Consider the following 25,105-nt stretch of genomic DNA (forward strand, 5'->3'; position numbering starts at 1 on the left):
ATTGATCGGCCTCTGAGTCGTGCTATTGAGTCCCACCCTCCTTCTGTCTTGATCGTACCGTTACAAGATGGAGGAGCACTTGCGATGCGGTGAAAGGAGCTGATTAGTGGGCAGGATGCGGGAGAAGATGCAGCTGACGGTGTATCACTGCATCACACACCAGGAAGCGCTGTGTTGTAAAGTGGAGATGGAACATGTAATAAGCACTGTCACAGACAGGAAACTTTATAAGAGACAATTTAAGTCTTTTCCTGAGGAGATACATTGTGAACATGGCTGAATCGAGGGAAAGTGCTGAATAGATTTTTCGAATTGCGTGAGAAAATCTGCCAGTTTTTGGAAGCAAAGGGGAAACGCACCACAGATCTCTGGGACGAAAAGTGGCGATGTGAGCTGGCCTTTATGTGCGACATAAAGCAGCATCTCACTGTTAAACCTCCAACATCAGGGCCGTGTGATCACGGACATATATGATGCAGTGACAGCTTTCCAAGCCAAGCTGCTTGTGGGAGACTCTGATGCAGCAAGGAAACTTTGATCACTACGTGTTTCCAAACACTGACAAACCATCTCCACCGCTGTGTTCCCAACTGCGCATGAACTGTTCAGCAATGTGTTTGCAGTTGACGTGGAAACAGCACATGATTGACCTCTAGTGTAATGACACACTCAAGGCAAAGTATGACTCTGTGGGCACTGCAGTTTCCAAGCTTCACCCCCAAAACGGTGCCTTAATGTTGGCCCGCTCTGTGATTAAGTTTGACACCCTTGGTCTACTGCTTGCTTTGAGCAGTTTCTCCTCTGCTGTTTCGCAAAGGGCAGGGCTCCACCCCCTACACACACACACACACACACACACACACACACACACACACACACACACACACACACACACACACACACACACGTGCGCACACAGTTACAGTCAGAGACAGAGTGGAGGAAAGGAGAGGGGAGAACTAAAACAAAATCCGCTGCTAAATGTTTTCCTTTAAAATTACACAGTATAATTATTTATTACTTGTTAATCATGTTAAAAAATGTCAGCTCAAAATTGTCTGCAAGCTATATAATGTCATCGTAAGAGCCATATATGGCTCGCGAGCCATAGGTTCCCGACCTCTGGCCTACAACATAATTTTGAGAAATACAGTTTTTCTTTGAAGTGTGCTGCACGCACCATCCACTGCCTTAAGAAACCAGACATAGGTTTTTATTGACATCTTAGTCTGGTTAGACAACGTTAGCCCTGTTTGTTAAAGTCAATTAAAGTGATTTTCCTTTTCCATCTGCTTTTGTAAGCATTTGCATTTGCATTTCCATTATTGGTTGGTCTTATATCTATAGCAAGCATCATGTGAGAAAAGTGCTCATTGAATACATGTTTTTAACATTCATGCTAGCTGTAATTACTCTTGCTGTTTGTGTTTAGAATGCTATAGGCTATATTGTGGTTCAGGTGCTATTATCAGCCACCATCAGCAGCTTTCTTATTAATATAATGTAACACCCAATGATAACATATACTCTAGTGATGGGAAGTCCGACTCTTTTCAAAGATTTGACTCTTTTAGCTCCCTTAGAAGAGTCGGCTCTTATTATCCTAGTCTGTCCTCGTATGCGAATAAAGTCCCGCCCCTGCTTGCATGGATTCTCAGCAGAGTTGAGCAGGAGCGCTGAAGATTTGGCTCTCCCTGACGAGAGTTGACTCTTTCCGTTCGCTTCAAAGAATCGGCTTTTAGAGCCGGCTCGTTCGAGCTCAGCACCTTCCAGTGACGCCGCATCAGGTTCCCCTGTCACTTGTTACTTTTATACTGATTTTATTTTGTGGGTTTTGTTGTTTCTAAAATAAAAACAATCTCAAAGATATAAAGCTATGCAGTTTCTGTGTGAGTGTATGAACACAATGATTAGTAGTGGATATGGCTGCGATGCAAGAGGCACCAGCTAAAATCTTGCTAAGGGCAGCCAGTTGGTCAGGGCCGGCTCTGGTTTTATGTGTACATGTTGACTGTAAGCCGGAACCACAGGTAGAACTTACAGTTGAGGTAGATGGGCTATCTGATGACTGTGGGGGTAATCGAGAATTTACCAGTGGAGATGCTTTTGGGAGGGATTTGCCTGTTTTACAAAACAATGAGTGTCTCGTTTTGTCATTATACGGTCCCAATGAACATCCAGTCCAATCTCTGACAGACTTATGATGGTTAGAGAAACACGTTGGTACACATGTATCTTGTGAAATGCTTTATATTGCCAATGCTGCACCTTGCCTTGATGTTAAGAGTGAATCAACTTGTTAGAACAGTTGAACCCTTTTTCAAGTCTTTGTTAACCAAGGTCTTAACTTCTGCTAATCACACCACCCCAGTAGGTAGTGCAGTGTATGTTCTTTACACTGAACTTCATCAGGGAGAAGAGCCAGGCAGCAGGAGATTAATGGTTAGTGACCTTTTGGCCTTGGATGTGCAGACACTTTTTAAAATGTGCCCCGGGTGTCAAAAAAAACAGTGCTGTCCGTAAATTAGACCTAGCACGCCTCAAAGCCATGCTGGTAGTTGCACCCCCATCTAAGGGGATTGTAATGGACATTGTGGGGCCCCTGGAAAAGAGCTAAGCAGGATATCAGTACATTCTTGTTGTATGTGATTACACTACTCAATTCACCTAGTAAATTAATGAGCAAGTGAGTGAGAGTGAGTCAGTAAGTCATTTAGACAATTCGGTCAATGAGAGTGATGGAATGAGTTGATTCAACAAGTAAACTAGATATAAGAAATAAGTCAAGAAATCAATAGTGGCTTAAAGCTCATGAAATCGATATAATAAGAATGTAAATGTAGACTTGTACCAATTGTTGTTAAATGTTTAACATTAATGGTCATGATGCATTGATGTGTTGCATGTTGCACTGACATACATGTTCTCCTCAACTTGCTGTATGTTATGTAATCCTCTCAGAAAGATGCTTGAGATCCTGAAAGCCTGTTCTTCACTAGGTACCATCCCCTCTGAATAATAACACATGGGAAGCAAAACAGTGTCTTCTCTGATAAGCTAGCAATAGCAATTGTCCGCGACATTTCCCATTACCCAAATGAACCATCGCCTGTCATTGGACTTTGTTGTGCATTAATAAGTGTGTGCTGGTCTCTCCTCTGTGAAGGACTTCCTGGGTCAGATGTTCTGTACATTGGGGGAGATCATCGGCTCGACTGGCAGCAGGCTGGAAAGGACACTCTCGTAAGTACAATAATCACACCACATGACCAGATATCAGAGAAGCACTCAGGGTTCTCTGGGAAGATTGTGAAAGTGAAATTAAAAAAAATTATAATTTAAACTCCAGTGAGTTTGGTGTGTGCTGTGGGTGTCAAATGCTGCTCAATGAAGATGTTGTGTTTAGAACTTTAGAAACCCATTGATAGCAACAAGACTATGAGTCTACAGCAGGGTCATCAAAGTGGGTAAAGTGTTTTGTATTGTGCGTTTCTAATCAGGTTTCATTATGTTAAAAAACAACAACAAAGTTTTCAGACCTAACACAGTCGACATACTGTATCATTCTACCTTTTTTAAATATTCTTGTTATTACTTCTGTTTAAGTGCCTGTCAATGCAGTATTCTGTTGTATTTCTGTATGAAAAAGTTAAACATCTTTTCAGTTTTTGCAGCAGCTGAACTTGGTGCAGGTTTAGATATCCTCTATCATATGGATCATATAGTCCCGTTGTAGTATTATTGACAGGCAAGTCTCAGATTTATCTACAGAAAAAATGTCAGTTGTTTATAGTAAACACTAATACACAAGTAGTAAACCAGGCTGCTCCACCCCTACTGGAAAGGTTTTCGTGCTCGCTTGCCTGCAACCTCATTTTCTTTTGTTTGTTTGTTTGTTTGTTGATGTTGATACACCATAAATATTTTGAAAACCTACATTTTGAAGAGAATGAAAGAAATGCATTCAACCACTTAGCATACTTTATTTTAATCAGTATTTATTCAAAGTTGAATATTTATCAGCAAATTGCACATTAGCCTAAAACTGATGACTTCTTTCGTTTTGAGTAGAATTCATACATTAGAATCACACCCAAGTTGCCAAGATTGCCAAAAGTCAGTGGGATTCATCCTCTGGGGACCATGGTCTGTGAAAAATGTCATCGCAATCGACTCAATAGTCGTTAAGACAATGTAACTCTCATAGACTGCATAGTATGTATATATATATATATATATATTATTTTTTTATTATTATAACAAATATTAACATAACATTAAGATTGTTATAGATATAAATTATACATACAGTCAAGCCGGAAAATCTGCACACCTTTCACCTTCTCGATGTTTTATTACATTAGACTTACTCTACAATAGATTAAGTACATTTTTTGCCTCAAATATCTACACACAATAGACGATAACGACAAAGTGAAAACAGGTTTTTAGAAAATATGCAATTTATTTTTCAGACAATAGGTCATTTAGGGATTACATATCTGTACACACCCTTAGCCTGATACTTAGTTGATGCACCTTTGGCAGCGATTACAGCTTCAAGGCGTCTTGGGAAAGAAGCTAATAGCTTGGCTCATTTGTTTCTGGAGATTTCTGCCCATTCCTCTTGGCATATCCTTGGAAGCCCCGTCAGGTTGGATGGGGAGCGTCGGTACACAGCCAATTTCAGCTCTTTCCACAGATGCTCAATTGGATTCAGGTCTGGGCTTTGGCTGGGCCACTCAAGGACATTCATAGACTTTCTCCGAAGCCACTCCTTTGTTCTCTTGGCTGTGTGCTTCGGGTCGATGTCATGTTGGAAGGTAAACCTTCGCCCCATTCTGAGGTCCAGAGCGCTCTGGAGCAGCTTTTCTTCAAGGATCTCAGTGTACTTAGCTGCATTCATCTTTCCCTCTATCAGGATTAGTCGCCCCATTCCCGCTGCTGAAAAACATCGTGATGCTGCCAACACCATGCTATGGTATTAGCTCGGTGATGAGTGGTGCCTGGTTTCCTCCAGAAAACATTGGAGCCAAAAAGTTCTATTTTGGTTTCATCAGACCAGATCATTTTGTTTCTCATGGTCTGAGAGTCCTCTAGGTGCTTTTTGGCAAACTCCAAGCAGGCTGTCATGTGCCTTTTACTAAGGAGTGACTTCCATCTGGCCACTCTACCATAAAGGCCTGATTGGTGGAGTGCTGCCTGGATGGTTGATCTTCTGAAAGGTTCTCCCATCTCCTCAAGGATACGCTAGAGCTCTGTCAGAGTGATCCTCGGGTTCCTGCTCACCTCCCTGGCCAAGGCCCGTCTTCTTCGATTGCTCAATTTTGAGACATTAAATGAACTCAATCTATTGTAGAATAAGTCGGTAACGTAATAAAACATGGAGATGAAAGGGATGTGCAGACTTTCCGGCTTGACTACAGTATTACAATGACATTTCAATAAATGGATGCCTATGCTGGATTCTAGAAACTTTGGTCTATATGTGTAGGGAGAGGATTGCTGGCTGGGTCCCATCAACTGAAGCTATATGAGGGATGTACGAGGTGTTTTCAGGAGCAGTGAGGTGAGATTGATTACAGGAGACTCCAACCTGGAGGGACAGCCAGATATATAAAAGCAGCTTGTGTTCACTTCAAAGACAGAAAAGGCTTAATGGACAGAGACTTACAGATCATATTAGTGAAACAAACATTACACTTGACAGTAATATTAGGGCACAGTAGACATTTCCGTCTGACATTTAGATACATGTACCTGTTTGCCATCTTACCTGAGGTAGAAGAGAAAATTGAAATCAATTTTATGCATGTGTGTGTGCAATTCAAAGTTCAGTTCTGGGTGTTTAGCCTAGCTTGGCACAAAGGTTGAAAGAATGGGAAATACAATATATATATACTATATAAAACATTTTAAAAACAAATTGCTTGCACCACCATTTAAGAATGGCAGTCTTCCACCTTCCATGAATAGTGCTTTAATTATTTTGCTGCCAAAACCAGGTAAACCCTCTAACAAGTGTGAGAACATGAGACCCATAAGTTTGTTAAACTCTGACCTAAAGTTAATATGTAAGCTTCTAGCTAAATGTTTACAAATATTGCTACCAAATATCATTAACAAAGATCAAAACAGGGGAAGGCAAGGTTTCCACAGCGTAAGGAGGGTATTGAATATTATTCATGCTAATCAAGAAAAATCAGATACAGCACTTCTATCATTGGACGCCGAATAGGCCTTTGATAGAGTCGAATGGCCCTAATTGTTCAATGTCCTAGAAAGATTTGGATGTGGAAATAACTTTATTGGATGGGTTCAGATAATATATAAAAATGCTACAGTGGAAATCTTAACAAATAGAAATATTTCAAAACAGATTAGAATCAGCAAAGGTTGCAGACAAGGCTGCCCACTCTCGCCCCTGTTGTTTACATTAGCAATCGAACCTCTCTTAATAGCAGTTCGTTCACACCTTCAATTTAGTGGAATAACAGTAGGGCCGACAAAACATAGAATATCGCTTTATGCTGATGATGTAATTTTATTCAGTCAAAATTAAATTAATCTATCCCGGCCTTGTCACAGATCATAACAACATTTGGTGATATTCCAGGGTTTAAAGTGAATAATACTAAATCCTCTATTTTACTGCTTAACGAACATGAAAGAAGGAACCCACTTAATGAGGTAATTAAATTTAACGCTGTGGAACAGTTTAAATCTTTAGGAGTACAGATATTGCCAAGAATACAACATGTTGTCGAGGCTAATTATGAACCTTTAATGATAGAAATTAATGAGTCAATTGATGGATTGATGTCACCAACTTTATCTATAATTGGGAGAATCAATATTTTTAAAATGAATATTTTACCAAAATTACTTTATTTATTTCAAAATATTCCTCTACCACCCCCATTGAATCTGTTCTCAAGACTTCAAAAAAAAATTGTTAGATTTTATGGAACAATAGGAGGCAAAACTTTGTTTGTCTTTATTGTATTTACCATTTGATTGAGGGGATTTAAAATGTCCAAATATAATGTGGTATTACTGGGCTGTGCAGCTGAGAACCATTATGTTCTATTTTTCAACGAATGATGCTCCTCATTGGACTGAAATGGAATTCCATGGTTTAAAATGACCTCTTCCCTTATACATATATTCAGATACAGTACGAAAGCTACGTAAACAAACAAAAAATCCAATTGTAAAAGATATGATAAAGATATGGTATGATGTAAAAAGTTTTTTAAAAGAGCTGCATTCACTATCACCATATAGTCCAATATGGGGTAATCGCTTGTTTGTACCGGGTAGAGCAGACGCAACATTTAAAATATTGGAAACAAAGGGACTTAAAATGATCCAGGACCTTTAAAACTAATACAGTATAAGTGGTTGATGCGGACATATGTGACGGTGGATTTAAACCGATACAACAAAAACATTCCAGATATATGCACAAAGTGCACAGAAACTCTCTGGGAACCATCACCTTATCGTGGTGGAGAGGTTTGTGTGTCCCTATGAACCTGAGAGCTGTGTTGTCTGGAGCCTAGTGCTCCTGGTAGGGTCTCCCAAGGCAAATTGGTCTCAGGTGAGGGGCCAGACTAAGAATGGTTCAAAAACAACTTCATGAAAGAAAGGGAAAGGAAAGGAGAGACCCTGCCCGGAGGAAGACGGGGCCCCCGTCTAGAGCCAGGCCCAGAGGGAGGGCCCGACAGCGAGCGCCTGGTGGCCGGGTTTGCCACGGAGCCCGGTCGGGCACAGCCCGAAGAAGCTACGTGGTGCCTCCCATCAATCCATCCTGTGGGCCCACCACTCATGAGAAAAACCGCTGGGGTCGGGTGCGCTGTCACACGGGTGGCAGTGATGGTCAGGGACCTCGACGGACCAGACCCGGGCAGCAGAGGCTGGCTCTGGGGACGTGGAACGTCACCTCTCTGTGGGGGAAGGAGCCGGAACTAGTGCGGGAGGTGGTTGGATCTGGTGGGGCTTACCTCCAGGCACAGTCTTGGCTCTGGAACCGTATTCCTGGATAGGGGTTGGACTCTATTCTTCTCCGGAGTTGCCCAAGGTGTGAGGCGTCGGGCCGGGGTGGGGATACTCACTAGCCCCCGGCTGAGCACCGCTACGTTGGAGTTTATCCCGGTGGACGAGAGGGTCGTCTCCCTACGCCTTCGGGTTATGGGGGGGAAAACTCTAACTGTTGTTTGTGCCTATGCCCCAAACCGCAGTTCTGAGTATTCAGCCTTCTTGGAGACCCTGAATGGAGCCCTGCAGGGGGCTCCAGTAGGGGACTCCGTAGTCTTGCTGGGAGACTTCAACGCACACATGGGAAACTATGGAGACACCTGGAGAGGCGTGATTGGGAGGAAGGGACTCCCTGATCTAAACCCGAACGGTCGTTGGTTGTTGGACTTCTGTGCTAGTCATGGAATGACCATAACAAACACCATGTTCGAACATAAGGATACTCATAAGTCCACGTGGTACCAGAGCACCCTAGACCAAAGGTCAATGATCGATTTTGTAATCGTATCATCTGATCTGAGGCCGCATGTTTTGGACACTCGGGTGAAGAGAGGGGCGGAGCTGTCGACTGATCACCATCTGGTGGTGAGTTGGATCAAGGGGTGGGGGAAGACTCTGGACAGACCTGGTAAACCCAAACGGGTAGTGCGGGTGAACTGGGAATGTCTGGAGGAAGCCCCTGTCCTGGGGATCTTTAACTCACACCTCCGGCGGAGCTTTTCAGCCATCCCTGTGGAGGTTGGGGGCATTGAACCTGAGTGGGCGATGTTCAAAACCTCTATTGCTGAAGCTGTGGTGATGAGCTGTGGTCTCAAGGTCTTAGGTTCCTCAAGGGGCGGTAACCCTCGAACACCGTGGTGGACCCCGGTGGTCAGGGAAGCCGTCCGACTGAAGAAGTAGTCCTTCTGGGTTATGTTATGTCCGGGAGGACTCCGGAAACAGTTGCAGGGTATCGAAGGACTAGAAGGGCGGCAGCTTCTGCCGTGTCAGAGGCAAAGCAGCGGGTGTGGGAGAAGTTCGGAGAAGCTATGGAGAAGGACTTTCTGTCGGCACCAAGGTGCTTCTGGAAATCCATCCGGCACCTCAGGAGGGGGAAGCGAGGAACCATCCAAGCTGTGTACAGCAAGGGTGGGACCCTGCTGACTTCAACTGAGAAGGTTATCGGCCAGTGGAAGGAGCACTTTGAGGAACTCCTGAATCCGACTAACACGTCCTCTATGGTTGAGGCAGAGCTTGAAGCTGATGGGGGATCATCGTCAATTTCCCTGATGGAAGTCACTGAGGTAGTCAAACAACTCCACAGGGGCAAAGCCATAAGGGTTGATGAGATCCGTCCAGAAATGCTGAAGGCTTTGGGTGTTGAGGGGCTGTGTTGGTTGACACGCCTCGTCAACATTGCGTGGAAGTCTGGGACAGTGCCTAGGGGTTGGCAGACCGGGGTGGTGGTTCCCCTATTTAAAAAGGGGGACCAGAGAGTGTGTGCCAACTACAGGGGTATCACACTTCTCAGCCTCCCTGGTAAAGTCTACTCCAAGGTACTGGAAAGGAGGGTTCAGCCGGTAGTCGAACCTCTGATTGAAGAGGAACAATGCGGATTCCGTCGTGGAACAACAGACCAACTCTTTACTCTTGCAAGGATCCTGGAGGGGGCCTGGGAGTACGCCCATCCGGTCTACATGTGTTTTGTGGATCTGGAGAAGTCGTATGACCGGGTCCCCCGGGTGATACTGTGGGAGGTGCTGCGGGAGTATGGGGTGAGGGGGTCACTTTTGAGGGCCATCCAATCCCTGTACGCCCAAAGCGAGAGTTGTGTCCGGATACTCGGCAGGACTCGTTTCCAGTGAATGTTGGCCTCCGCCAGGGCTGTGCTTTATCACCAATCCTGTTCGTGATTTTCATGGATATGATATCGAAGCGTAGTCGTGGAGGAGAGGGGTTGCAGTTCGGTGACCTGAGGATCTCATTGCTGCTCTTTGCAGATGATGTGGTCCTTATGGCATCATCGGTCTGTGACCTTCAACAGTCAGCAGGAAACTGGTGGATTGCCAACTCCGGGTAGGGAATGAGCCATTACCCCAAGTGAAGGAGTTCAAGTACCTCGGGGTCTTGTTCACGAGTGAGGGGACGATGGAGCGAGAGATTGGCCGGAGAATCGGAACAGCGGGGGCGGTATTACACTCACTTTACCGCACCGTTGTGACGAAAAGCTTTGCCTGCTGGCTCAGCTCTCAATATACCGGTCAATCTTCGTTCCTACCCTCACCTATGGTCATGAAGGCTGGGTCATGACCGAAAGAACGAGATCACGGGTACAAGCGGCCGAAATGGGTTTTCTCAGACGGGTGGCTGGCGTCTCCCTTAGAGATAGGGTGAGAAGCTCAGCCATCCATGAGAGACTCGAAAATCCAATTGTAAAAGATATGATAAAGATATGGTATGATGTAAAAAGTTTTTTAAAAGAGCCGCATTCACTATCACCATATAATCCAATATGGAGTAATCACTTGTTTGTACCAGGTAGAGCAGACGCAACTTTTAAAATATTGGAATCAAAGGGACTTAAAATTATCCAGGACCTTTAAAACTAATACAGTATAAGTGGTTGATGCGGACGTATGTGACTCCGGTGGATTTAAACCGATACAACAAAAACATTCCAGATATATACACAAAGTGCACAGTTTCATTGTATATGGCAGTGCAGAAAGATTGAAAGGTTCTGGGAAGAAGTACGAGGTACAATAGAGAAGATTATTTCAAAACAGATTTTACTGGACCCCAAGCTTTTTCTGTTGGGTTTATATCGAGAGAAACATAAATATAGTAAAAATGAGCGAGCATTTATGGACCTCAGTTTGCTTCATGCTAAGACATGTATTGCATTGTTTTGGAAAAACGTTCACAGTCCAAGCATTACTCAGTGGTTACGGCAAATGTTATCAGGCCTTCCATTAGAGAGGATATCTTACATTTTAAAGGCTAAGAAGCATATATTTGAGAATATATGGAGGCCCTTTATAAACAATGTTAAAGACTTGGACTTAGCTGATGATCAAGTGGAAGACTAGTTGCGGTGGTAATCAAATCATATCAAATTTATTTATATAGCCCAATATCACAAATTATACATTTGTCTCAGTGTGCTTTACAGACAGGATATGACACCCTCTGTCCTTAGACCCTCACATTGCACAAGGAAAAACTTCCTAAAAGAAACCCCATAATAAAAAGGGGAAAAAATGGAAGAAACCTCAGGGAGAGCAACTGAGGAGGATTCCTCTTCCAGGACGGACAGACGTGCAATAGATGTCGTGTGTACAGGATAAACTTAGTACAAATGCAACATTTGACAGAAATTATGTTGTGTTGAAAAAAGAGAAAGTATGGATGTATCCAGAAAAAAAAGGCTTCCCGGTGTCCAGCAGGACCAGGGCAGCAGGCACAGCCACGATTCCTAATCCTGACGTAAACTTTATCAGTGGCAACTTGCCACATGAGACACACAGAAACTCCGGCGATGATGCCCCGGATGCTGTGTTAGTAACATATATTTACATAAATGCATACGGATAGAGAGGGAGAAGAAGAGAGAGTGCAGGGAGGTGTCCCCCGGCAGTCTAAGCCTATAGCAGCATAACTTGGGGCTGATCCAAGGCGAACCTGAGCCAGCCCTTACTATAACCTTTATCAAAAAGGAAAGTATTTAGCTTGCTCTTAAATGTGGAGAATGTGTCTGCCTCCCGAACACAAACTGGAAACTGGTTCCACTGGAGAGGAGCTTGATGGCTGAAGGCTCTGGCTCCCATTGTACACTGTAATGCAGTTCCGAGCTTGACTTATGTATCTCTTGTGAACATGTTTTGTTTCTGAATGTTTGCCTAAATAAGCATGTACTCCATTTTGTATTAGATTACCACTTGTTTTGTTTTTTCTGTATTTTGTTGTCATTTATTTTATTTTCTCCTTGTTTGCTTGTTTTCTTTCTTTGTCTGTTGAAAATTTAATAAACATTTTTGTGAAAAAAAAAAAAAAAAAAATCTGTACTGGACAAAAGAGCTAAAATCTTCTAACCTGACTGTGAATTAGAACCACGCATATTTAAACATATAACATATTCATACCCTGATTATCATCCGTGTGATGACAGTAGATGACAGTAGTCAGTGGTTTGTATATACAGAAGCTCTAAATGATGAAGCACACTGACACATCAATTTATACTCAATGTTTGCTGTACACACAAACATCTGACGGTTAGAACACTGTATCAGAAACGGCAACAGGAATAATATCCTGAGACAGGAGCAGAGTACCCATGGCACAACGTAATGTACTGGAACAGGTTTAAGTTTAAAGAATAGACGTAGCTGAAATCACACACAGACACGGAAATTCTAACAGTATATTGATCTTCTTTTAATGGCATATGGGTTTCCCCGGCAACGGAGAACATGAAGTGTACTTTATGCTCTGTACTGCTGAAAAATCCAGCTGGGTGAGCCATTTCCACCATGCTGCTCTATTCTCCTGTGTTTAAGATGACATCAGAACCACAGCGAGGATCTATTTTCAGACGTTGGGTGTGAAGAGGAAGAAAGCCCTGTGGCATTTAACGCGTGGAGGACAGGATTACTAGGGAAACCCACCTCAAGCACCAAAGTCACAACTCACACTCCTCTGTGTAGGCAGTTTAAAAGCCCTCACGGGCTCAAATATGGGACTGTAATATCAATCACCCACCTGCTGACCTGAACTGAACCGCCTCCTGTGCTTTGGTGATGTACTCCACAATCAAGTTCTGATTAAACTACTGTGGCTGCTGTAACACTTGACATGACTGTTCATGAACAGCAATTACTGATAAGTGACTTTGATCTAATTCCCTTCTCTATTTTGTAAAAGAAAACATGAATCGACTGAAAAGCCAATCCCAGCATTATTATTACCTGTGGACAGCAGGTACATGCAGTAGATACAGTATAGGTACATATACACAGTATAGGTACATAGATACGGTATAAATAATGAAATCAGTTTCAGATTACATTTCTGCTCAATCATGATAGGTGCGCCACACAACCTTTTTTTTGACTAAATCCTGCATATTTTAAACCAGCAATAAGAACAAAGTATTTATTCTGGCATTTGATGAGATTTAAAAAAAAAATGTTAATGGTATTTAAGCCAACTTTCACTTGGATTTGTTTCTTTATGATTTTGAATCATGTTCAAATAATCAAAATAAACATACATTTCAAATTTAAAACGATAATATATATAAACCTTTCATAACAAACCCAGTGGAAAGTTTAATTTCGCTGTTGCTTTTTATACTATACTCCCTGCTGACATCAAGAGATGTCTCAGAGAGCCATGACCTGCAATGATTGAAAGGTATCCATAGCAACCAGCATCATCGGGTCCACCCTCAAAGCATGTGTCTGTGAAGACAGAAGAAGCGGTGCACTCATGATTCTATTTTATATATCGGGTCAGTGAAATACTTCCTTCACACTTGTATTACTGCAGTGTTTAGAATAGTGACTCTTTGACAGTCAGACAGAGTCAGATTAAATACACAAATTATTATTATTATTATTATTATTATTATTATTATTATTATTATTATTATTATTATTATTATTATTATTATTATTATTATTATTATTCTATTTACATACAAGAAGAACTAATTCCTTTGCTTTATGAATTATTTATTTCCTCTCTCGTCCTTTTTAATGACATCACAAACAACTGGGGTTTCTCTGCTCTCCTCAGCTGCCTCACAGATCACACATGAATCTGTTGAGGAGAGACACATGCCTGTCTCTGTATTTAAACAGCAGTGAGTCTGAAGTTCTCTCTGCTCTCAGATTTGAAGGAGTGCATGGTGGAGGGAGGTGTTGGGAGGTCTTCAGTCCCTCAGAGGCGATTCTGATTTCCTCTTTGGCCTCCTGTGTGCTCTGGCTCTGCAGATATCTGTTGACACACAGCTCCTCGCTTCATTCCACTTTGGTCCTCAAATGCAGTTTTTGACAAAGTTGTGCTATTGATCTTAGCAAAAACAAATACTTCACACAGTATAGTCATCTGAGGTTTGACAAAAGGGTTATTAATGAGCAGCCCACATATCAGCTGGCACACTTTATTAACTTTTGCGCCTAATCAGAGCTTTGCCTCTCAGATATAAATCTCTTTCTATTGGCAGTCCGTCTGATTAAATATTAAAAAGCCATATGTAGATGGATGCTTGATGTTTTGCCACTGATACAGCAGACTGGCATGAGCTCAGTTCTTTGATCAATCCCATACACTCCTGCCTGTTAACAGACCCTCGCATTACTTTGTGACCAATGTTTTTGGCCCACCTCGTGTTTAAGGCTCATCTGACATAAATCTGATGATTCCATTACCTCTGAAAGCTTCTCATTACAGCCTAAAAGTAACATTAAAGCATATAGTTTTGCCTTTGAGTTGTTGGATGAGTTTTGACAGAGCTAGAAGTGTGTGTTTTGATCTGACTGTCACCTTGTGTCTGTCTGATTCTTATTTATTTTGAGATGTTCAGAGAGGCGGCTGTAAGGAGAATTGAGTCCCTGTGTGGCAGACTCTGGGTGGTAAGGCTGTGGCTGCTGCTTGTAGTTTGTGATAGAGAAACATCTCAGGGCCATGGAAATTAGATCAGCTTTGAATTAAGTCTGTGGGGACTCTTGGGAGCAGATTGTGGGGTAAAAGGTTTCATGAAGCTGGTGAACCTTGACAGAACTCCTGAAAGTCTGTTTCCAGGTTTCTCATCTCTCTACCATGTCTGCAATTATTCATTGTGCCATCATTTTCTGTTGCTATGTAACTCCCAGATAGATCTTAACGTAGAGCTTAACTTCCAGGCCCTGATCAACACCTAGGGTTGTTTTAAATACTCCTACACTGGAACACTACTCGACCAGGTTTTCTGTGAGTGGGTTATCAGTCTTCTCAGCAAACGCCCCATAACAACTTTCAAGCAACAAAGCATTATGACTCTTGTCTCAGATATCATAAAAGCTAAATGTGTCATTGAAGAGACAGGAGCAAAGTAGCTCCACAGATTTCATCGATGCTGTTTTACAGAAGGTGTAACATGCTGCAGTAGCATTCATCTGATCCTTGATCGCTTCAAGTGTTGGGAGATCTGTGTGAGTGAGAGGTCGGCTGGATTGAAGGCCTGTGAAGATGAGCAAAACATTGTCCATTCATAAAGTCATATGTGTTTATGTTAGTTTATGGATACAGTTTCATGTGTCATAATTTGCAGCCCGTGGAGCCCAGACGGATGCAATCAGTTTTGTGATCTGGCCATCAGAGCCACATATACTGTATGTGCCTTGAGAACCAATTCACTAACATTCTAAAAACAAATCAGAGCGGTCTTCTCTTCACACCTTCAGCAGGTCTTCATCTTTTGTAAATCCTTGACAGCTGAGAGATTACATTACATTACAGTTCCTTTAGCTGACGCACAGGATACACCGTCACCACCACTCAATCCCCCACCCTACTAAAACACAAGCCCAGTCTACTCAACCGTGCTTTGTTTGTTATGTAGATTGTGTTTAAAAATTATATCATGCAACGCTGCACTTCACAAAGTTATTACACTGACTCACTGAGACTAGGCACAATAGTCTGACTCGAAATGTCGGGTGTTTTATTAACTACTTTATTCTTGTTTTCTCCGCTCTCAGCTAGAAGAGTGAAGAGCAGCTTTGTGGAGACTTGCTGCCTCTTAAATTCCTGTAATTCCATTCCATCGTGAAGGCCTCTTAAACCTGATAAGATTAAGATTGAGATGAAATATGTTGTCCCTCATTCACATCTCCCTTCCCCTGAGCATTTTCTACATCTCATTACTGACCACTGGCTTTAACCCTCTTAATTAAACCATACCCTCTGCAATGAGGGGAAGACCTTAAATATAACAAAGTGGATGAAACTTTCATTTCATGCTCTCTGGTCTCTTCCTCTTTGTAATCTGAGTTGAAATCACTTAGACTCCTGATAACAGACTGAATGCAATACAGTACAGTGTATCCCTCAGAAAGACATACAACTGGGGTGTGCACTATTTGGGACTCAGTTTAATTTTGAATGATGTCTTTGCACATCAATAATAAAACACAGGAAGCAAAAGAGAAAAGTGAAAACAAACTGTGGAGGTGACAGGAGGATAACCAACGAGTGTTTAAACCTTTAAAGAAAAGAGTACAGCTAACATGTAGGAGGTGAACTTACAGATCATAAGTCCCGCCCAGTTCCACAAAGTGCTCCACAGCTGATCACAAACTATTACAAGCATCGATTTTATTTTGAGAAATGCATAGGTCTTCAAGATGGCCATTTTTCATTTGAATGAAAATTCACCCAGCATACACCATAAAATAATAATAATAATAATAATAATACATTATACTTGTATAGCGCTTTTCTAATAACTCAAAGACGCTTAACAGAGTGAGTAATACAAAAAATAAATAAATATATAAACAAACATAAAGGGAGGACAAGGAGAAGAGACGGTCAGTGTTTGAAGGCTGTGTTGAGCAGGTGAGTCTTGAGTGATGTTTTGAATGTGGTAAAGAGGAGGAGTCTCTGAGGGTTTGAGGTGGAGAGTTCCAGAGGGTGGGAGCAGCGATGGAGAAGGCCCTGTCCCCCCATCCGGACCAAGCTCAGATCCTGGGGGGACAGGGCCTTCTCCATCGCTGCTCCCACCCAGGAGATTGCCAGCAGCAGAGAGGAGGCTTATGGTGGGAGTGTGTCTGTGGAGGAGGTCAGTCAGGTAGGATGGGGCCAGGTTATGGAGGGCTTTTGTAGTTCATGAGGAGGATATTGTACTGGATTCTCTAGGGGATGGGGAGTCAGTGGAGCTTGTAGAGCACATGGGAGATGTGGTCCTGGTCCGGAAGTGGGTGAGAAGACGGGCAGCGGAGTTCTGGATGTGTTGGAGTATTGATGATTTTTTAGGGTGAACCATAGAGGAGGCTGTTACAGTAGTCCAGACGGGAGGTGATGAAGGCATTGATGAGGGTTTCTGCAGCTGTGGAGGAGAGGGATGGACGGAGACAGGCGATGTTTTTGAGGTTGAAGAAGGCTGTCTTGATGAGCTGTGTTGGTGGAATGAGAGGGTTTGATCAAAGATGATGCCAAGATTACAGATGTGAGGGGAGGTGGAAACTGAGGAACCGTCGATGTTGAGGGTGGATTTGGTGAGCGTTTTTGGTCCAATGATGATGATTTCAGATTTTATCACAGTTTAGTTTTTTCGGAAATCGATTTGAAGCCAGCACTTTATTTCAGTGATGCAGTTTGTCAGGATACAATGGGTAGCGGTGTAGATTGACTTTGTGGAGATGACGAGATGGACATCCTCGGAAAAGCAGTAATTATGTGACCAAGGGGGAACAGGTACATGATGAAGAGGAGGGGGCCGAGAACTGAATCTTGGGGGTTACCTTGGGGGAGGGGAGCAGTGAGGGATTTGCAGTTATTAATGAAGATGAACTGGTGCCTGTCAGAGAGGTATGATTTGAACCAAGAGAGGGCAGTACTGGTGATTTTGAAGGTGGTTTAAAGTTGGGTGAGCAGGATGGAGTGATTGATGGTGTCAAAGACGGCGCTGAGGTCGAGGAGAACGAGAATGTTGAGGTTACCGGCGTCAGAGGAGAGGAGAAGGTCATTGGTGATTTTGAGGAGTGCAGTTTCCATACTGTGTTTGGAGCGGAATCCAGATTGGAATGTTTCATTGCCAGAGAGGTGATGTTTGAGTTGAGAGGCTACAGCGCGTTTCCAAACTTTGGACAGAAAGGATAGTTTGGAGATTGGTCGGAGGTTATTTGGGGTGTCAGGGTTGAGTACAGGTTTTTTCAGAAAAGTGTTCTCTTCCTGGTTTGCTTCCATGCCATACATTGCACATGTACATTAGTGTCTTTATTTTTAAATGTTTTATTTCCAAATAATTTACCTTTTTGCATTTCTGCTTAATTATGTAAATGGAGGGGGGTGTCTTTCAAAGTGTGTCATGGGGTCTGCTCTTGATCAATTAAACATTTTGGCCAATCAGTGGCTTACTGATCAGTGGCTCTGTCAGTGTTGGAAAAATATTCTTAATAACACCACAGTCAGGATCCAAATCAAATAAGAGTTGTAATCTATATTCTTGCAAGAAGGAGCTGAGTTTATACATACAAAGGATGATCAAACTCACACACACAGGTTGTAATGCTGTTGTGTTGCTCAGAGGAGCAACTGTCCCTGCTTCAGTATGTATACCTAATTCTAAGGGCAGGAAGTCAAGAAGACCAAAGGAACGAACTGATTCAGATCAGGTCGTCCTTGGTTTATTGCTTGTTTACAGTAAATAACAGATGTGCTGATCAATCAAATGAGGACTGTTCTTTGATTGATCTATAGTTCATCAGCAGTTCATCAGTAGTTCACCTCCTGTCTCCTGCTGTATTTTCCCATCAGTCAGTCAAAAAATAATTCCACCAATACTCTACCTGAATCAGTTTTTAATTCAGTGAATCACTTCACAGTATTTGGGTGAGGGAGGTACAAAAACACTTCATGCTCCACTACAGGGATTTCCATTGCTTTACGCTTCATTCAATTTATGTAATATAGAGTACTTGTCAGCTAGCTGGCTTGCTAACGCTGTCTGCCTATCAACTCCAACCTTCAACCCCGTCTTCAGCCTGCTGCTGCTCCCCCAGCCGCTGTCTCAGATCTTTGGTCTTGCATTCTCAGATCGATACAGGTGTGGAGATCAACAGAGCAACGCTTACACTGCTGGTCTCCTCCCTGATATTGAGCTCGTTCAGAGTGGGAACCTCCACGCCAATGCCGGCAAGCATGTACCTAATTGTTGTGAGAATTATTTTGTGAGCATTATAATCTTTTTCATTTGTAATATACTGTGTCATATTTCACTCAAATTATTTTTACACCTTGTAAGTCCTTCTGTTCATGCCTTTTTCTCCTGGCCTTTCTCCTTTCCCTAAACAGACTTTTTGACACATTCAATGCTCAGGCATTCATAAACATTGAACATCATTTTCACAGTGGGGTGTTTGATCGTTGTTCAAATAGACAATTAGCTGGAGATGCCATAGAAAGCCACCCACCGTCTCCCTGTCACACGAGTGCTGTGAGGAGACACTGGCCAAGAAAGCCGCTCCACCTGGCATCAGTGACGGGAGAGATTTTGAGGGTTTTTTGAGGGGAGGCTTTTACAGGCTTGGGTTATTTATAGCGGCATTTACCCTGCAGGTGATCAGCATATTTTATTCAGGCTCACTAACTGACTGACTGGGTGGCACTGAGGCTGAGTGATCCCTCGTATCATTGCTGTATTCTTGTATCTCCAGTTTGGATGATATTCATAATTTTTGCTACTGTCGTTTAAGGGTGGATATGGGACAAAAGTTCACCAAATCAATCTATCCATTCATCCATCCTACCGTGTTCTGGGTCTTCCCCGGGGTTGTCCTACAAGTTGCATGTCTCCAGAATACCAAAGAGGTGTCCAAGAGGCATCTTAATGCAAATTCAATCGAGACAGATGATTGCAAACAACAAACTATTTTCAGCTGTGGATTCATTAGGTATATATGTGGAATTGAGTCAAATAAACTACAGTGTGTGATCATGGTACTGAAGGAACATGTCAGCAAATGCAACAGTGTAGCTCACTGATGTGTTTTTAAATGTTCAATGTTTAGTTCTGAGCCACCTGCTCCAAAGAAATAGGGGGCAGTATTTCACCTCTAAACTGGGTCCACAATCTGAATTCATTCTTCATCAAAACCATCAGCTCTTTATTACATTACAGGTCATTTAGCATACGCTCTTATCCAGAGCGACTTACAGTGAACTAACTACAGGGACAGTCTCCCTAGGAGAAAATTAGGGTTATGTACCTTGCTCAGGGGCACAATAGTGGCAGCCCTGGTATTGAACTCACAACCTTCTGTTTGAAAGGCATACCACCAGAACACTAGACCAGGGGTGGGGAACCTTTTTCCTATCAAGGGCCATTTTATTTTATTATTACATCCTTCGAGGGCCATACTAATTATTGAACTCATAACCTCTGCAAATTCTTTAAAGACGCAGCCCATTCATTTCACCTTTCTTTTATGCTGTGCAAAAAAGTAACTTTTTTATCCATGTAACTTTCTGTTTTATCAGAAATCAGCAATCCTTTATTAGTCCCACAACGGGGAAATGTATCTTGTCACAGCAAAAGCACATATGAAGTAAAAAGGCAGTACAAAAAATATTAAGTACCAAGTGGTTGATAGAAAATAAAGTGAATATTGCACATGGCAATGATAATTGCACAGCAGTGATGCAATAGTCTGTTCTTGGTGTGGTGCTATCTATCTATCTTTCCATGTTGTTATGTTCCGCTCTGGAGAGAGCTGTTCGTTGGGAACCCAAACTCCGCCGAAGATCGTTAACTTTATCCAAACGCACTCGTCCTTTCTGCTCGTGCAGTTTGACATGTTTCGTGCAGTAATGACTCTCAAGATTATTTTCATCACTGCAAGCACGTCCGCACAAACTAGGCACACAGCCGCTGTCTCAGATCTTTGGTCTTGCATTCTCAGATCGATACAGGTGTGCAGATCAACAGAGCAACGCTTACACTGCTGGTCTCCTCCCTGATATTGAGCTCGTTCAGAGTGGGAACCTCCACGCCAATGCCGGCAAGCATGTACCTAATTGTTGTGAGAATTATTTTGTGAGCATTATAATCTTTTTCATTTGTAATATACTGTGTCATATTTCACTCAAATTATTTTTACACCTTGTAAGTCCTTCTGTTCATGCCTTTTTCTCCTGGCCTTTCTCCTTTCCCTAAACAGGCTTTTTGACACATTCAATGCTCAGGCTTTCATAAACATTGAACATAATTTTCACAGTGGGGTGTTTGATCGTTGTTCAAATAGACAATTAGCTGGAGATGCCATAAAAACACAAACTAGGCACACTGGCCTTTTACTTCCCCATATAAATAATCATTCGTCCATTTCTCCTGAAAAGGGCAATATTCCGCGTCCAGCTTTCTCTGTTTTACACTCGCCATGCTGCGTTCGCTGATGTCCATGACAGTCTAGTTTAATATTGAAGTTTTTTGACATGACGTGACCACGTGATGACATGTTCCGCTCGTGTTGTATTCAAGGACCCTGACCTTGGCTAGGAAAAACGCCCGATTTATTCTATTACCATCTAGATTTTATTTTAATTTTTTCTAGTGGATTTTTTTGCGTGCGTTTATGAATTACTTCGAGGGCCGGATCAAATGGTCTCGCGGGCCGTATATGGCTTGGAGGCCGGAGGTTCCCCACCCCTGCACTAGACATCACCACCCTGTTTCACGGTGAATCGCCAAGGCTTTATGCTTACGAATCCCTTATGATAATGGTTAAAAACACATTTCTCTACAGTGCAGCAGTACAGTGGAATATTCTGAAACATTTCATAGAGCACTTAAAGTGACATTAAATAAATGGTTACAAAGTACCACAAAGCATAATACATTTCTATTTTAAATATATTTTTATGATCAAGCTGATAAGAGCATGTTGACATAGCTACATAGCCATTTATATGTTGATTGTATTGTCTGCACTTACTGTCTTGTTATTGTGTTGCTTTACCAAATGGTGTGTTAAGTGTTAAGTGTTATACTAGAGGACCACAATGGAAATAAGCATTAGGGCTTTATTGTGTTTTTATCCTTGGTGACTATTAACATATGTAATGACTGCAGTGCAGTGTTAAATGTGTTGTATTAATCATCAAATAAATGTAATGAATCACTCAATCAATTAGTATTATAGAGACAAACCTTCTCTCTTTAGTTTCTTAGACTCCTGACCCATGAGTAACCATCAGAATGTATATAAATACATAATTATTTAGAATTATATATAAATTAACCATGTCAAATTAACTTTTGTTTGGAAATTTGAATTAATAAAAATATTTTCAACAAAGATAATACTCACAGGGTTCATACATGCTCAATAGCTCACTACCCCTACCCACAATGGTATTTTGTTAAAGAAGGAAAAAAACAGAACAGTTCAAAAGATCCAGCTCAGACTTTGCTGCTGTGTTTTTAAACCAGTTCATATAAAGTTTATAAAGGCTGTTCGAATGAGATCCAATGTGGCTCTGTAATGTGTTAGGAGTGGGAAACCCTGTTCTGTATCTCCCTCTGTCACTCTTTCCATCAACTCCCTCACAGGAGCAGCATAAAGAGGTCAGAGTGTCTCTGGAGATTTATTTCTGGTTGTTTATTTCAGCTCCAGGCCAGCACCTCAAATAACCCTCTAGTTTATAGGTCTTCAACAGGGGGTCCACAACCTCCAGGGGGTCCGCGGAGGTACTGCAGGGGGGTCGCAAAATTGTTTGTAGATAAAGCAATTAAAAAAAATAAATAATAATGTTTAAGTTTTTTGTTTTTTTTTAGAATTTTGTTTTGCTTTGCCATTCACATTCCCTCCTCCGCTGTACTTCGCAAAGGGCTGCCACACACACCTACAGTCAGAGACAGAGTGGAGGAAAGGAGAGTGGTGAACTAACCCCCCCCCCCCCCCCCCGTCGCACAGACCTCTTCAAGTCTCTTCTATAAAATGTATACAGTAGGGGGTCCCTGCTCCACGCTACACCAGTTTGAGGTCCTTGGCCTGAAAAACGTTGAAGACCCTTGCTCTAGTTAGCATGTACACAATTATATTACAATCAAAAAGCTAAGTTCCTGCCTCTCTTAATTGATTATATCCTAAAATAGTCTGGATACATATGCAATAAGCTGAGCCTGACTGAGACTTCAAATTCTTAAAAAAACACCAGCTTTCCACATCAGGACATAAATTACACCATCGTACTACTCCACTTCTCAAACTCAGTCTTGAAGAAATTTCCCTTTGTAATTTATTTGAGGGGTAATAATTATGGCCGGGTTTGCACAACTCAATGATGAACGTGTTCCTCTGTATTTCACAGCCTGTCCTAGATGCTCAACCTCGATCCTACTGTCCATTTATTATTCAAGACAACCTAATAGCTGCTTGCTGGGCTTTGGGTCTAACCTAGATAGAATGTTGTCTCAACCAGTGCTCTGTCCATACTGTTCACTTTGGATCTGAGATGACACAATGCATATTGTGACAAAAGCAATGTGGATTTTGCACATACTGTACTGTTCCTCTGTCTGATAAAATTCAGACTCAAAATCTAACCTCAATATGTATCACTGTTCAAAATTTGTTTTAATTGCAAATTAAAAAGCTAAGCAGACCAGCATGCCATAAATCTATGTGGGGAAGCTAGAGATGGGTGTACCAGTATCTGGTTTTACTATAAACTGTAGACAAAAATACTGATGTAATAACACATCAACATTTTTCACTCACCACTATCACCGTAGCTGTCTTTACGAGAGGGCACTGAACACAATACAGCTCTCCTGCCTTTGTTAGCAGATTCATTTAGCTTAGCTTCGAGAGCACCCTACTACAAGTTAAACAAAGGCAGAGGACATACGGTAAGACCAATCAAGCTTGCTTGTGAATAGCCAGGCAAAGTAAAGTCTCCGTGTCAATCTACCTTTAGCTACCGTGATCATGGCTTGCAATGTTAAAATTAGCAAGTCCACCTACTGAAGCACAAATAGTTTATGGGTGCTGAGATGTAACGAGCAAAATGCCTTTTACGTGAAATGTTGCTGCTTTAGGATGCGCAGATTGCTTGTGTAATGATATTTTAGACACAATAATCATTGCATGAAAATGGAATCCTCGCACACCCCTACACTTGACTGGAATATATACAGAATGCAAGTTTTTGTGAGCAACAAGAACGATTTTACACAACAGCTCAATCTACATAAATGTTAATGGAATGGTCAAGCGTCTGACTCTGAGCTGGTTTAATTAAATTTCTTTCCGTCTTTTCCCGTTTTCTTCCTGTTGCTTTATATGCACTAAAACTCCTCAATAATCCACTTAAGTACCAGCATAAAGAGAATTACCCACAATGCCCACTCATTGCCAATTAAAAAGCTCTCTTCTCTATCTTTGTGGATCAAAATATTTTTCAAAAGAGTTTTGTCAACATACCATACCCCCATGTTGAGTTACACCATCTGCCTGACATGCTTTGTAATCAATTATGTATTCAAAACAATTATTAACCTCTCTTAAATCGACTTTGAGCTTTTGTCTATGACAATCACAAACTGAATTGGTGACAGGGTACAATCTGTTACGGTTATAGTAAAGGGGAGGACCCAAATGCAGTAAACAAGACGAGTGTGCAACGAAAAAAGAGAACTTTATTTTAACAAAGCTTGCAAAAATATAAAAAAACTAAAACTGATAGAACAAACCAGGAACTGGAAACGATGGTACCAGGGAGTATGAGGGAGCAAGAGGGAACACCAGGATACATAGGCGCTGCAAGACCGAACACACCAGGTAACTCAAAGCCCTGTCACACATGTCCGTATGGCGGAAACGTATACGAAAAACAGCCCACAATTTGTCAGAGTCCAAATACGTCTTTTGATCGGATCGTATTGGATCCGGAACGTACACAGAGTCGTATGTCTAACAGATTGATACGCATACATAACATATCCCATACTTGTACAAAACGTATTCGACTAATATATAACGTAATGGTTCTGCCACACAGGTCCGTATGGCGGAAACGAATGCCGGCGTCAAATCAAATTGATTTGTTGATTGATAGCCAAATATCACAAATTATACTTTTGTCTCAGTGTGCTTTACAAACTGTACAGGTTACGACACCCTCTGTCCTTAGACCCTCGCATCGCACAAGGAAAAACTTCCTAAAAGAAACCCCATAATTAAAGGGGGAAAAATGGAAGAAACCTTAGGGAGAGCAACTGAGGAGGGATCCCTCTCCCAGGATGGACAGACGTGCAATAGATGTCGTATGTACAGGATAAACAACATAGTACAAATACAACATTTGATGTTGTGTT

General features: G+C 42.0%; 1 protein-coding gene across 3 annotated transcripts in view; it reads left to right on the plus strand.

Annotated features, from left to right (window-relative positions):
• LOC115008002 (copine-9-like) overlaps positions 1-25,105 on the plus strand; it is a 170,984-nt gene that overhangs the window by 83,159 nt on the left and 62,720 nt on the right. For 2 of the 3 annotated variants that reach the window (XM_029431214.1, XM_029431215.1), the window contains one exon: positions 3,164-3,243. In XM_029431214.1, coding sequence (XP_029287074.1) covers positions 3,164-3,243 — 80 coding nt within the window. The remainder of the gene's footprint in view (positions 1-3,163; positions 3,244-25,105) is intronic. The other variant, XM_029431216.1, reaches the window with a different exon arrangement.

Source organism: Cottoperca gobio, chromosome 5 (genome assembly GCF_900634415.1).
Source record: "Cottoperca gobio chromosome 5, fCotGob3.1, whole genome shotgun sequence".
NCBI classification, from domain to species: Eukaryota; Metazoa; Chordata; class Actinopteri; order Perciformes; family Bovichtidae; genus Cottoperca; species Cottoperca gobio.